This window comes from Xyrauchen texanus, chromosome 20 (assembly GCF_025860055.1).
Source record: "Xyrauchen texanus isolate HMW12.3.18 chromosome 20, RBS_HiC_50CHRs, whole genome shotgun sequence".
In the NCBI taxonomy this organism is placed as follows: Eukaryota; Metazoa; Chordata; class Actinopteri; order Cypriniformes; family Catostomidae; genus Xyrauchen; species Xyrauchen texanus.
In genome coordinates this window covers 31,975,637-31,990,158 of record NC_068295.1, presented here as the reverse complement: position 1 = coordinate 31,990,158, position 14,522 = coordinate 31,975,637, and the positions used below count along the sequence as shown (strand labels likewise).

Here is a 14,522-nt window from a genome sequence, read left to right as displayed (position 1 = left end):
AGCTAACAATTTTTTACCTGTGAGCGTGAGCGGTACATGAGCGGAGGGCCGTGAGTGGTTGAGCGGAGCGCACGTGCATGGAGCGGGTTATTGAGCGGAGTGTCACACTGCTCTGCTTTGCTCACATGCTCTGGAGCGTACGTGCTGTGGGCACAGCACACCAACTACAGTATTTACACCACGTGACAGGCACAGGCATTTGTGTGATGTGGAGACTTAAGGAGATGAGGATATATTTTGGAGTGTGATGGACAGGGAGAGCACAACTTTGTTGACCTGTTCCTACAGTGACTGGATTGAGGGTTAAGATCCCATGAACAACAGAGAAATCTGATCTGATGAACGACAAGCTCACATTTTTAGAACTAGCTTACTTGATATTCTTATTTGACAGATCTAATTATTGAAACGCCAGCTGCCCCGTTAGCAAATCATTATGGATTATAATCCAGTTTCATCAGAAAATCCCTGTGCGGCAGAGCACTGCTTCAATTACAGGGCCAGTGGACAAGGAGTTGGTTTCCTCACCAAGTAATTTTATCTGAAGTTTTAACCAAAATGTTTTGCAGATATTGTAAAGTAAGGCTTCAACAAACTTCATATGCTTTTTAATAATATTGTCTTTATTTTAAGCATGATTAAACAGATCACTCGGAAAGGTCACTTATGAATCAATTAACATTGTTCAATTGAAATATCAATGGGTTAAAACGGTTCCCATTAAAAAATGAACTATATGGTTTGATGCACATTTCTACTGCGGTTCATTTCATGTGTAACCACGCTTCTAAAAATATTAAGAAAGTATAAAGTAATTTAATAATTAATCGCCAAATCGCTTTAGGCTACATTCAGAGGATAAAGAAACTCCCAACGGATGTGAAAAATTAAGATCAAACCAAAATATGAATACAAATCTGAATTTACTTGATGTAACATGAGAGGCGGTGGAAATTTTCATTTCTGTCACGGTTATGCAAAATTCTGTAGTATGGTAGATAAATCTGAGTAGATAAAAATAGTTTGTTATGTATTGATAAAGTTGCTTAATTACATTGAACATGACGGGTCTACCATTATTTTTTGGACATTTGATAGTAAAAAGGAACATTCATTATTTTTCTAAAGTTTTTGTATCACTTTCCATAAAAATTTCTGTAGGCTATCTCTACTTTTCATAAAAAAAATTATGCAATTCTTGCTATGTAGCATAATTTTATGAGTGTGAAGGTCAAGAAAGCATCAGTCACAACAACATGACACCTTTGCCATGCAAGAGATCTTGTGTCTGGGACAGAGAGTTAAAAAGTTTTCTCAAATGCCACTGGCTTTGACTGCTGTATCAGTTTATGGGAGCTATGTGGTGACCTTTGCTCAGCATGCCTGGCCGGTGGTCTTCTAAAGCTGCCTGGAGCCAGATGGTCATGACTGGATCTCCAGTGGTGCCAGTCTCCTCAAAAACCTACATGCCTCTTTCTGATTTATGGTCTTTACTGTCACAACCTAAAACAGATTGATTTTCATGTTAAGCTCATGTCCTGGGCTAATGCTTTAAATCTCTTTGTTTAATTCAGTATCTTTTTGTGGTCTTCTGCTAACAGCATCTTTGAGAAGTGTTAAAGCAGGACTACAGTGAGAGAGCAGATCATTTACTGCTCAGTGATTTTTGTTTGTCCAGCAGTTTGGTGTTACGTCATTGATGCATGTGTGTTTTGTTGTTCCCTCTTGTTGACAGAAGTATTTTTCTCCTCTCAAGACTCTCATTAGTTTTGCTCTCATCTGAAGCATATATCTTTCCATCACAGCCTTGCATCTTCTGTGGCACTGCTAGAGTCCTGCACTTCCTCTAGGAATGTGCTCACACGTTATGTCTGACCAAACACCCAGACCCAGTCTGGACAAATTGTATTGATTGTTACAGACTTGATGAGGCCTGGATTGAATTGATGAGCTGTTTTACTGATACATTGCTTTAGTTTGGATTCAAACAGAACATTTTAGGAATTTTATCTCTGTCTACCTTGATGAATGGATCCTGAAAGGGTCATGAAAGCCTCTTGTTGAGCCCCAATTTTCTGACTGAAAAACAATTCTCGACATGGGTGGGAATATATGTAAATATGCAGATGTGTATTGTGGGTGGGAAGAGGGAAAATGGGAGGGGGTCGAGCTACTTCTAAAAACACACACACCAGAGAAGGCTGAACATCACATTATGAGTAGAGATGGAAACAAAAGAGTTTTGGGGTGTATATTAATCATGGATCAGTGGTGTGAAAACGATAGAACAGTTTGTAAATCTGCAAAAAGCTTTGGATGATTTGTTCAAACTTTTGAGAATGAAGTGAGAACAGCACTCAGAGCAGACATTACCATCAAAACGAGACTTTACAGTAATTCGTAGATGTTCGGGTTTAATTAAACACTATTGACAGCATTTGTGGCATAATGTTGATTGCCACAGATAATAATTTTGACTCATCCCTCTTTTTTTTCCCCCCTTTGGTCGGCAATTTGGAATGCACAATACCCAATGTGCTCTAAGTCCTCGTTGTAGCATAGTGACTCGAGGTAGAGTACGAATCTCAGTTACCTCCACGTCTGAGACTGTCAATCCACACATTTATCACGTGGCTTGTTGAGCGCGTTAATGCTGTTACTGTTTTTAAAAGTATAGCCACAATATTTATTTTGTTTAACATGACTCTAATGTAATAAAATTGCTTGCTAACATGTCTGTTTAATGTTATCCAGTATTTCAACTCCATTGTAATGACATAACACTGGTAAACCATGTTGGCGTAAATCCTGGAAAATTTATGCAAAGTAGATAAAAAATAGAGTTGACATTACTTAGAGTTCCCTTACAACTTCAGTCCACTTGAAATTGCGTTACTAACGAATATGGGGAGTGCCTTCATACACAACCTATTTGAAACCTCTCTACAATAACGCCAATATTCTAATATTGGCTATGGTGTTTGAGCCAGCCTGTTTTGGCGCGAAACTGACCGCTCGTTTCGGCGCGAACTGACCGCTATAAAACAGGTGTACAGACACCATTTCCTCAGAATTTCTTCCTTCAAGACAGCGATTACCTCTTGTCTCGAAGCCCTCTACCTTCGCCGTCGATTCACAATAGTCAGCAGACAGAATCTTCACGGCAGCGAGAAGACTCTCCGCTCCCCTGCAGTGCTCCGGCGAACATCACTCCACCTCGCCGCTTGACGCTTCGCTGGTGAACGGACCTCAGCATCCTGATTCTCCGCAGCGCGTCGGCAGGTGTAGAGTATCCTTTTAAAGCAAAATTGTACTTGTGTGTATAAATGTAAGTTATATAATTTATTTAAATATAAATCTATATTTATATGTCTAGAATAGCCACTTACGTGTTCACGTCTTTTTCAAGATGTTGTTCCGTAAGTGTTCCTTGTGCGAGAGACACATCCCGCCCTCAGACAAGCATGAGAGCTGCGTTTTCTGTCTGGGCCACGCCCACGCAGAGTCAGCTCTCATGGAGACAGACTGTCCTCACTGTGAGGACATGAGTCTCAAGTCGCTTCGCTCACGAATCGTCCTCGTTCTGAGGGACGATTCAGCCTCTCGCGCCCTCCCACCAGCCTCTTCTGTGATTCCCAAGGGTTCACACGAGGAGGCACGGTGGGGCCGCGAGGCCGAGCAGGACGAACTTGAGGTGGATTTCGTGCCGGCACACACCCCACGAGCCCCTCAATCTCCACGAAGCGCATATATCCCCATACGCTATGTGCGAGACGAGCTCCGGCCCTCTGATGAGCATGCAGCCTCGTCTCATTTGGTGGATCTGACGCTGGGGATGATGACGATGTCATGTCTCTCGCCACATCAGGCAAATGGTCAGTGGATAATGCTGCCGCCCCTCCCCCAGCAAGGGCGAGGAACGTGCACGCGCCACTGACAGGGAGATGCTCCGCGTCCTTACAAGGGCAGTCGAAGAGCTTCACCCTGACTGGTCTCCCCCAGAGGAACCGTCTCGCCTCGATGAATGGTTCCAGCAGTGCGGGTGCCGTTAAACGGCAGCATCCCGCACATTTGTTCCCCGAAGTTCATAATGAAAACTATTCAAGTCCTGGCGCGCGACCTTATATGGCGCGCTCGCGCAGTGATGCCATCCTCTTTAATGTGGATAATTTCTTTGGGAAAGAAAACGGTTATATGCCCAATTACCCCCTGTGGAGGAGGCGGTAGCGGCACACCTCTGCCCAGCGAGTAACATGTACATCCTTCCAAACCGTGTCGACAAACGTCCGCACTGGTGGGAAAAGCTTACTCAGCAGCAGAACAAACTGGATCAGCACTCCACACAATGGCGGCGCTCCAGGGCAGAAATGAGTGATAAAGAAAAAGCCACTCTTTTAGATGCTCTTGTGTCTCCAGCCGGCCTTTTTGGCGACTCTATGAATAAGTTTGCTAAGCGTTATGTCGCGATTCAGCAGCAGTCACAGGCTATGAGACACTTTATGCCCACATGGAGTATATCACAGCCGGTTCGCCCTCGCTCTGTTTCGAGTCAGCGCACGACTAAAAGCCTCACAGGCACCTGCGTATCATTACAGCGGCAAAGCGCTCCTGACGGGCAATAGCATTTGAAGCGGAAAGCAGAGCCCGCGATTCCCTCCGGGTCTGCTCCAAAAAAGGCGCGATTGGAGAGACACAAAACACTGTTCCCCATCTCCCCACTTTTGTTGGTCGGGAAAGGGATATTGTTATTCAAAATGTTGTTTCTGTGTCTTGCACTCAAATAAATGCAAAAATAAAAATGCAACAAGTGCAAAAAAGAATACAGCATTTGTTGCAAATGCACGAGATGCTCACACATTCTCAACAAAGAGCCCCCTTTTCCTTTTCAAAGCACACACATTATGCGCAACATCTGAGACATTTTAATCGCGCATTTGTAAGCGCCTATTCAAAATGATTATTCAGAAAAGGATCTTATCGCATGTACGCCCACATGATTGGTTTGCGTTGATAGATCTGAAGGATGCGTACTATCATATCCAAATTGTACATCACAGGATGTTTTTGAGATTCGCGTTCGAGGGAACAGCGTATCAATTCATAGTCCTGCCCTTCGGACAGTCTTTGGCTCCTCGCACATTCACAAAGTGCATTGATGCGGTTGTCGCCCCTCTGAGACTGAGCGGCATGCATCCTAAACTACCTCGACAATTTGCTGTTACTGCCACAATCAGAGGTTTTTTTATGCCAGCACAGTTTTACTGCTTCAGCCATTTTACAGTGCATCTCAGTTAAAACTGGGGAGAACATTTCCACTGAAACTTGTTTCAGAAAGCACTGGGATTTGTGGTGGCGGCATCCGTTTAGTTCTCTTACACATGAGACCTCTTGAGTGCTGGCTGAAGCGCCGTGTGGCGCGACGTTCTTGGCGCCGATGACGCATGCGCATCACTATATCCAGCCTCTGTTCAGCACCACGGACAGATCCTCTTGCATTTTACCAGCGAGGTGTCGCGCTGGGGCAAGTGTCACGCGGTGCCTAAAGCCATCGGCTGTATTCCTAGCCTTAAAGGCTTTCAGTCAGAAATATCAAACTGTCATGTCCTGGTTAGCTCAGACAACATGACAGTTGTGGCATATATAAACCGCCAAGGCAGAATTCAGGAGACTTCACCCTCAAACTTTATTGAGGATTTGGGAAATATCTGGCAAAGCAGAAATCTATCTATTTGCCTCAGTGGAAAATACTCACTGTCCCCTCTGGTACTCGGAAGTCCCAAGTTGTCAGGCGAAAAGAGGTGACCACGGATGCTTCCAACACAGGTTGGGGGGCGGTGTGCAATGGACACCCAACTTTTGGCACCTGGACAGGTGTGAGGAGGGCGTGGCACATCAACTGCTTAGAGCTATTGGCTGTAATTCTAGCCTTAAAGGCTTTCAGTCTGAAATAGTGAGTTGTCATGTCCTGGTTTGCTCAGTCAACATGACAGTTGTGGTATATACAAACAGCCAAGGTGGAATTCATTCACCGCCACTGTCGAGAATGACACGTCACCCCTTCCTATGGAGTGAGCATCATCTCTCCCTGAGAGTGACATATGTCCCAGGCTGCCTGAATTACTGTGCACGTCTACTGTTACGCTAAGGGGCGATACCGGGCGAATGGAGACTTCATCCTCAAACTATACTGAGGATTTGGGAAATATTCAGCAAAGCAGAAATCAATCTATTTGCCTTAGTGGAGAATGCCCACTATCCCCTCTGTTCTTCGAAGTCCCAAGCCCCGCTGGGAAGAGATGCAATGGCACACAAATGGCCGGTGAAAAACAAATATGCGTTTCCTCCAGTATACCTGATCCACTCTGCCATATGCAAAGTCTGAGAGGACAAGGAAACGTTCTATTAGTTGCACCGAAATGGCCAACCAGCCATGGTTTCTGGAAATGATGGAGATGCTGTACAGCTCACCATAGGAAATACCACTGAGGAGGGATCTCCTCTCTCAGGCACACAATTTGGCATCCCCAGCCCCAGCTGTGGAACCTGCATGTGTGGCTCCTGAATGGAGCATACTAAATGCACCAGAACTGACGTGTTCAGTCATAAACACCATTTTACAAGCCAGAGCACCGTCCACTAGACGCCTCTATGCACTAAAATGGAAGGTGTTCGCTGATTGGTGTCTCTCACACAGCAAGGACCCGGTAAACTGCCCCATACATGAAATTGTAATATTTCTTCAAGAGCGATTAGACGCAGGACTCACCCCGTCAAAGCTCAAAGTGTATGTGGCAACTAGATCTGCGTATCACGCACATGAAACCGACGCCTCTATAGGCAAGTATGATTTAATCATAAAAGTTCCTTAAAGGAGCAAGACGATTAAACCCATCTCGGCAGGCTACAGTCCCGACTTGGGATTTAACTTTAGTCCTAAATGCTTGGACTCTCTATTAAGACCACACTACTGCTGGCTCTGGACTCAGAAAAACGGGTCGTTGACCTACATGCATTATCAGTTGACAATTCATGTCTGGAGTTTGGCCTGGTCTTTTAAGAGCCACTGTCAAACCCAGGAAAGGCTATTTACCCAAGGTCCTGACCACACCCTTCAAAGTGCAGGTGGTTCATCTTCAGGCCTTCTCCCTCCTCCATTTAATTCAGATGAGGAAAAATCATTGCATTTGTTATGCCCTGTGCGGGCGCTACATACATACGTTGAGCATACTTGCCAGTGCAGACTGTCTGATCAGATCTTTGTATGCTATGGACGATGTGCAAAAGGGATGTCCTTCTCCAAGCAAAGGCTTTCTTACCCTGGCTTATGAATCGCGGGTTCAGACTTGTCCAATTGGTGTTAAGCACACTCAAATAGAGGCATGGCCTCCTCATGAGCATGGGCGAATGGTGTGGCCTTACAAGACATATGTTTTGCAGCAGGATGGTCCTCGCAAAACACGTTTGCAAGGTTTTACAACCTAGAAGTAACATCTCTTTCTTCACAAGTCCTTGCTATTCATTGGCCATATACATTATATATATATATATATATATATATATATATATATATATATATATATATACTTATGCCCCCTTTTAAGTACGGGCTCCACATCATTTACACAACCGCCTGCATTCAGGCTGTTATAATGCCATAAATATAACTTCATTATAAATAAACTCCCTTCCCGGCCGGGTTCATAAGGAGTAATTCATACTATATGGCTATAGCTCATATATTCATTATGAGTGCTCTCCTCCTGGCCATCATGAGGATCACTCACTGCGGCATACACATGTCGGTCGCCATCCCATAAGACTGCGCCACCATGTTTCCTCTCTAGGAAGTTATGTCGTGTAGTGCGGCGTGATGGGATTCTGTTCCCCATATGCGTTAGTAACGCAATGTCAAGTGGACTGAAGTCGTAAGGGAACGTCTCGGTTACGTACGTAACCTCGGTTCCCTGAGACGAAGGGAACGAGACATTGCGAATGCTAGCCGCACCACAAGACTCAGAGTTCTTGAGGCACGAGCAATGCGCTCCTTGTTCTCAGTCAGAAATTCTGAGGAAATGGTGTCCGTGCACCTGTTTTATAGCGGTCAGTTCACGCCGAAACGAGCGGTCAGTTTCGCGCCAAAACAGGCTGGCTCAAACACCATAGCCAATATTACAATATTGGCGTTATTGTAGAGAGGTTTCAAATAGGTCGTGTATGAAGGCACTCCCCATATGCGTTAGTAACGCAATGTCTCGTTCCCTTCGTCTCAGGGAACCGAGGTTACGTACGTAACCGAGACGTTTTCGGTTTTCATCATTGTCTTCTGTTTTTGAACAAGCTGTGGTTTTATCCTGTTTATGATCAGACACATGTCGAGAAGACGGGATTGGTGCCTAAACAGAACAGCCTCCCCAAATACGTCTGGAATACACCACTGCCTCATATTTTAAATTAAACAGCTGCCAGCCAAAAAACATGGTCACAAAAGGTGTGGTTATGGAGTGGACTGTGGTCCATTCTGAAGTGTGATCATATCCATTATCCTACACACAGAGAAGAAGCGATGGAATCAGTGCTCATAGCCCTCCCTCATGAATGGCATGTTTGGAGCCGGACTAGCACTACTACAAGAAATGCTCACGGTGGACTGGTAATGGACTGCTGTGTGTTTTGTGTAGTGATTTCGATCTGACTACAATTTGTATGTAAAAGTTCGCTCTCATGTATGTTCCACAAGTGTGGCTGTAATCTCTGCTGTGGCTGTAATGCCAGCTCATGCATGAGGCAGCGTTGTGATTGGATGAACGCATTTCTTCACCTAAATAATTTTGAGAAACGCTCAGAATCTAGTAGCGTACATGTATACTGTACCTCATTTTTGTGATGTTGCCTCAACTTTTATTTTGAAACCGGAAGAACAAAATGGCTCAGTAAAACAAAAACATAACCACTTTCCCCTTAACAATAAACATAATATGTGCTAGCATTGTTATTAGTGATGTGCAACTTGTTCATATCTGTTTATATCTAAATATATTAATAACTAATGTTTTGGGGTTTCATAATCCTTTAAAAGGATAGTTCACTCACTCATTTATATCATAATTTACTCATCCTAATGTTGTTCCAACCCAATTTTTCTTTCTTCCATCAAACACAATAGGAGTTATTTAGCATATAATAAAAGTTATTATCCATGTAACAAAAGTGAATGTGGATGAGGGCTGTCAAGCTCTAAACACAACAAAACTGCTCCATAGAAGTAATGTGAAATTTGTACATGCAACCTGAGCACTATATTCCAAGTCCTCTGAAGCCACACAATAGCTTTGTGTGTTGGAACAGACTGAAATAAAAACAAATAAAAAAAGTTTGCTTAAGATATTACCTTCCTAGATAGCACTTTGACTTTTGTGCACATTCAAATAGGGCACATCAAGACAATTTCATGAAATGTTACTTGTTCTCTCATGTCTTATGACTGATTATCATTTGACAATCACTGATCAACCTGGTGTGACCTTTCTTCTTTTTGGAGCTTTGCAGTAGAAATGGCCATCCACTTTCGTAATATGTAAAATCCCAGCTTGGACATTCTGCAGAATGTATCCTTGTGCGTTCCACAGAAGAAAAAATGTCATATGGGTTTGAAATTACAGGAGGATTTATTTTTCTTCTCCAGGTGAAATATTCCCTTGAAAGGCACATTAGCACTACTGACACTGGCTCTTTCCATTGCCATATTGTCTATTGTGTCATATTATGATCTCTACACATTTTCATTTGCATGCTCTGGATAATCATTGTCTTTTTGTTACAAAGGCATGGATTTGCTTTTTGATATACCACTAATGTTATATTTCAACACATGATCCCACTGAGATTGCGAGCAGCAAGAGAGATGTTCAAAAGATTGTTGTGCACTTGCAGAAATTAGAATATTACCTGCTGTTATTCATGCATCATAGCACAAGTGCATTCATTCTCTGCCTACACAACAGTCGAATATGTGCAATTCCTCCAGAGCTATTTCTAAAGAATCAGGCTACACCGCTGAGCACATGATGGCTGTATTTTCATCCGCCAACCTGACTGTGAAGTGTTGTGTAGCTCTGTGGATGTAACCCCAGAATCCCACGGCGACTCCCTGAGCCTGTTAATCATAGCGGTCCCTGCCGTAGCCTACACACCGCCAGCTGCGTTGTGTGTGTCGGGCAGTCTAAGAGATGCTCTTTTTTTCTGGGTCTCAGAAACCACATCTTCACTACTTTCTCTCGGGCCTCTCCCAGCTGTTTGAATTCTGACAGCTGTTTGATGTCTGACATGATGTAGTTTTTGCTTGTTAAACTGTAGCATGAATCAAGCCTGCTGAGAAACAGGCAAAAACAGTGTTATGAACACTGTTACCAACATTCTGACACAAAATTCCAAAGTTTTGAATCCACAGTGGAGTCATGTTTACTTTTTGATAGAAATTAAAACAAGGCTGTGATGGACAGACTAACATTCTGGTCAATGGGTTGAATTGTTATTTGAATATACTGTATGTGTTGTTCATTCAGCTGATGGAAATACATCTTTCCAAAAAATACTCCAGGAAACACAAGCTGGGACCTTTTACATAATGTATGCCATTGATCATACTGTGAGTCTATCCCTCACAGCCTTGTTTTCATTCACATAAAATAGTGTCTACTCTACTATGGTCTATATGATTATTCTATCATGACTGTATTTGATATGCTTATTTGAAAATAGTACAATTATTCAGGACTGTACAGTCAGCCAGTCATTATTACAAAATAAGACTGTACATGGTCCCGCTTATTACACTGCTACCTACTGAATAAATAAATTAATAAATAGATGTGAAATATTTATTTGGATTGAAATTGTTTATTTTATGAGGGGAAAAAAATTATTCTTGGAGTCTCCAGATACAGCTGAATTCTGGTTTGTGTCGAAGTTCTGTTGGTGTTTATTTTGCGAAAATTACCATCTGACTGCTCATTATACCTCTTGTTACAAGACTACCCTGCCAAATAAACAAATAAAATGACATGAAACATTGGTTTGAGTTTAATTTATTTTATAAGCTTAATTTTAGAGATCGCAGAGTGATATAAGAAGTAGGAAAGATGACATGCAAGATATCAATTTATCCTCAGATGTGCGGTTGTTATACAGAAATATCAGAGTACTAGATTGTGTGGTTGACCAAACAGAATATAGTGTTCCAGAGTGCCATGTAACAAGCATGTATAATTCATGTTGGATATTAATTGACAAAACTACCCTGTTCTTATTGTGCCACTTACTTTGCTGTGTGTTTTTTTTTTCAGGAGGCACAGAAGGTGAATAACCCTATGAACGTTCAGGCTGATGGAGCTCCAAAGATTGTGGGTGATAAAGACGAAGTCCCAGCCAGTGAGGTGGGCTGGATGACCTCAGTCAAAGACTGGGCAGGAGTCATGATCTCAGCACAGACCATTACCGGCAGAGTTCTGGTGAGAGTCCCATTCAATTTAACATCTCAAAAACTTCTACTTCTACCGCACCAGCTGCCCATAGCTGTGTCCCAAATGACACACTATACGTTAAACCATTCAGCCATGTAGTATATGCATTTTAAAATTGTAGAATTGTCATAAATGAAGCACTTAATTATTTTTTACTACACGGAAGTGAAGTTTCAAGCATGCAATGTGTTGCCGCTACCTTTAGTACATTGTACGTCGAACAACGTACATATTCACACACTTGGGGTGATGGAAAAGAAATCATCTTACATTTGTAAGGTGCTGTCTTTACTGAAGTTTCGCTAGTTGCTACATTCTCCATTATTTAATACATTTTTTTGTCAGACCAGCAATGCAGCCAGGTAACTCCGCCCCTTCTGATAGGTATGGCTAGCTTCTAGCACTGAGTTCATGAAGTGTCCAACATTCCACACTCCGGGTACTCATAATAAACTTATTTTTGTTGCACTACAAAATTATGCAGAATAGTGCAGAAGTGTGAAGTTTGGGACTCACTTCCTGACAGTCCTCTACACTCAAATTCTGAACAAATGATCATTGTCTTTACTCGTTTTTACTGAGGAAAATATATTGTTTGTGCTGTTATGGACAATATAGGCTCACTGATTAGTTGGCATTTTAATCTGCTAAAATATTTACACAATTAGCACACCACTGATCAGATTTCCTCTTTTTATATCTGTCCGTCAGAAAAAAGTCATACATCTGACTCTAGAGTTACCTGGATAATTTACAGATAGTTGGATAGTTCACCCAGAAATTTTTAATTCTGCAATTACTTACCCTCACGACTTTCTTTCTTACGTGGATCTCCAAAGGAGATGCTAATCATCTTTCAATGTATGAAAAAAAGTGCAATGAACATGATTGGCGACTAAGGCTAACATTCTGCCTAAAATCTCCTTTTGACTTCCACAGAAAAAGAAAGAAAGATAGTCATACAGGTTTGGAATAACATGAGGGTGGATAAATAGTGACAGAATTTTTGGTTAAACTAACCCTTCAAAAAGTGTCTCATTAGCATGCTTCACACAATGTGTTATAAAGGGCTTTTGGGATAGCATTAACACTAAACGGTGACTGTCTTTGGCGGGGTGGGGATCATTCATCGCCACAGCTGTTAGTGCCAGCACAGTGCTCGACAGGGACAGGTCAATTAACTATGAACAATTGAGTCAATTTAGCACATAATGAAGATCATTTACTTGGGAACGTTATGCAAATGAGAGCAGACCTAATTTTATGACCTTCAGCAAATTATGGACAAAGTCTGGTTTGCTGTGTGGTTTTCCACTCTGGTGCATCTGCAATTCTGAAAGCTAAATCTCATATACCAATATTGTTATGACTTTAATTTATTGCGACTTGAATATTAGTCTCCCAGCTCTGCATCTCATCTTTCAGGTATGTGACCTCTGTACATGTCCAGAGTGGGAAACAGGGGCCTCTGTAGACCGGACTAGTCTGCTGTTTCTGACGCAGTGCATGACTGATCAGTAATTCGCAACAGTGAAGTCAGTACAGCTACAACATAGTCTGGACACTGTTGTTTGGACATGTGATTGATTACTGATGTGAGAGCTGAGTCTAACTGGCTAAATATCTGCTCAGCTTTCCTGGTTCAGTTAAAATTTTCAGTTCAGTTCTGTTCCAGCAAGTAGAGCCACATCCTGTAATGTGTTTGCTCAAAAGCAAAATGAGATTAAAATGAAATGCATCTTTATTTTGACAGCACGGATATTAATGAACTGAATATTATACCCTTTGTTCCTTGTAAGCAATTGGTTTCTGTCAAAAAACTTTTTTGTGTGTTTTTTGTGTTTGGATGTACTGATTGGATGTACTCAAATGTCCTTTTGGTGAATCATGGAAACCAACAGTCTTGTTGTTTGATGAGTTCAATTCTAGACTGATGCTGAAAGGGATGTTCACCCCAAATTGAAAATACTTTCATCATTTACTTACCCTCATTTTGTTGCCAACATGTATGACTTTCTTTCTTTTGTGGAACAGAAAAGTAGGTCTTGTAGGAAAGGTTAGCATCACTTACCATTTGTTTTATTGCATCTTTTTATACAATGAAAGCAAACACAACATATAGTATAACTGAATATTTGAAGTAAAGACGTAAGCTGAGGAAATGCTGGTAATGCATGGTATTTGTCACCTTTGTCTTTCAGGGTGTGTGGACAGCGCCGAGGCCAACTGTGGTCCGATTAACGTGTATACAGTACATGCTAAATGAAGTCAAGCTACAATCGCATTACGTTTGTTAGTCTGATTTGCAAAATTGGACTGCAAAATGTGAATACATTTTAGAATTACAGTGTGGCTCCACCAGTGCTACACTGAAACTGAGCTCTCTTTATCCTGGCATATTTATCTACGGTATACCTGCACTTTTTTCTGTTTAAAAGTGAAGTGTGTCATTTTTTATAATGTTACAGTACTTTTAAAATTGAGCCATTTATAGATTGGCTTACCAAGGAGCATAAACACTGGCACTGTGGCACATATGAGCAACTTCTGTCTCAACCAATTGTGCAAATTTAAAGTAGGATTCCCATTTTGATCTGTCTTTGATTTGACATCCCTATTAATCCTGTTGAAATGTCAGCAAAGTGCATTGCAAGTTATTTTAGGGATATACTTTTTGTGCTGTATATTTAATCTGTTTGCAAGTTTGCATTGTCAGCTGTAGTGATTTCTACTCAATTCACCAATGATGTAGTGATTTTTGATCATGTATCAATTAAGGTGTGGTTATGAGTGTATCAGATTACCCCTCCCCCTTTGCAATATGGGGCACCAGTTAAGAATACTATCTTAACAATTTAAGAACACCCCCAAAAGAGCTGTTCGAGGATTTAGAATGAATGTAAACTAGAGGGAGTTGGTCAGCTGATTTATCTGATGGATTTATGAGAGTCTGGACAACTAGTAGAGTCTTTGAACATCAACACAATGATTGTAAACAATTTG

General features: G+C 41.8%; 1 protein-coding gene across 2 annotated transcripts in view; it reads left to right on the top strand.

Moving 5' to 3' along the window:
• LOC127660773 (calcium-activated potassium channel subunit alpha-1-like) overlaps positions 1-14,522 on the top strand; it is a 292,795-nt gene that overhangs the window by 63,432 nt on the left and 214,841 nt on the right. For both annotated transcript variants that reach the window (XM_052151187.1, XM_052151188.1), the window contains exon 2: positions 11,343-11,507. In XM_052151187.1, the coding sequence (XP_052007147.1) occupies positions 11,343-11,507 (165 nt within the window). The remainder of the gene's footprint in view (positions 1-11,342; positions 11,508-14,522) is intronic.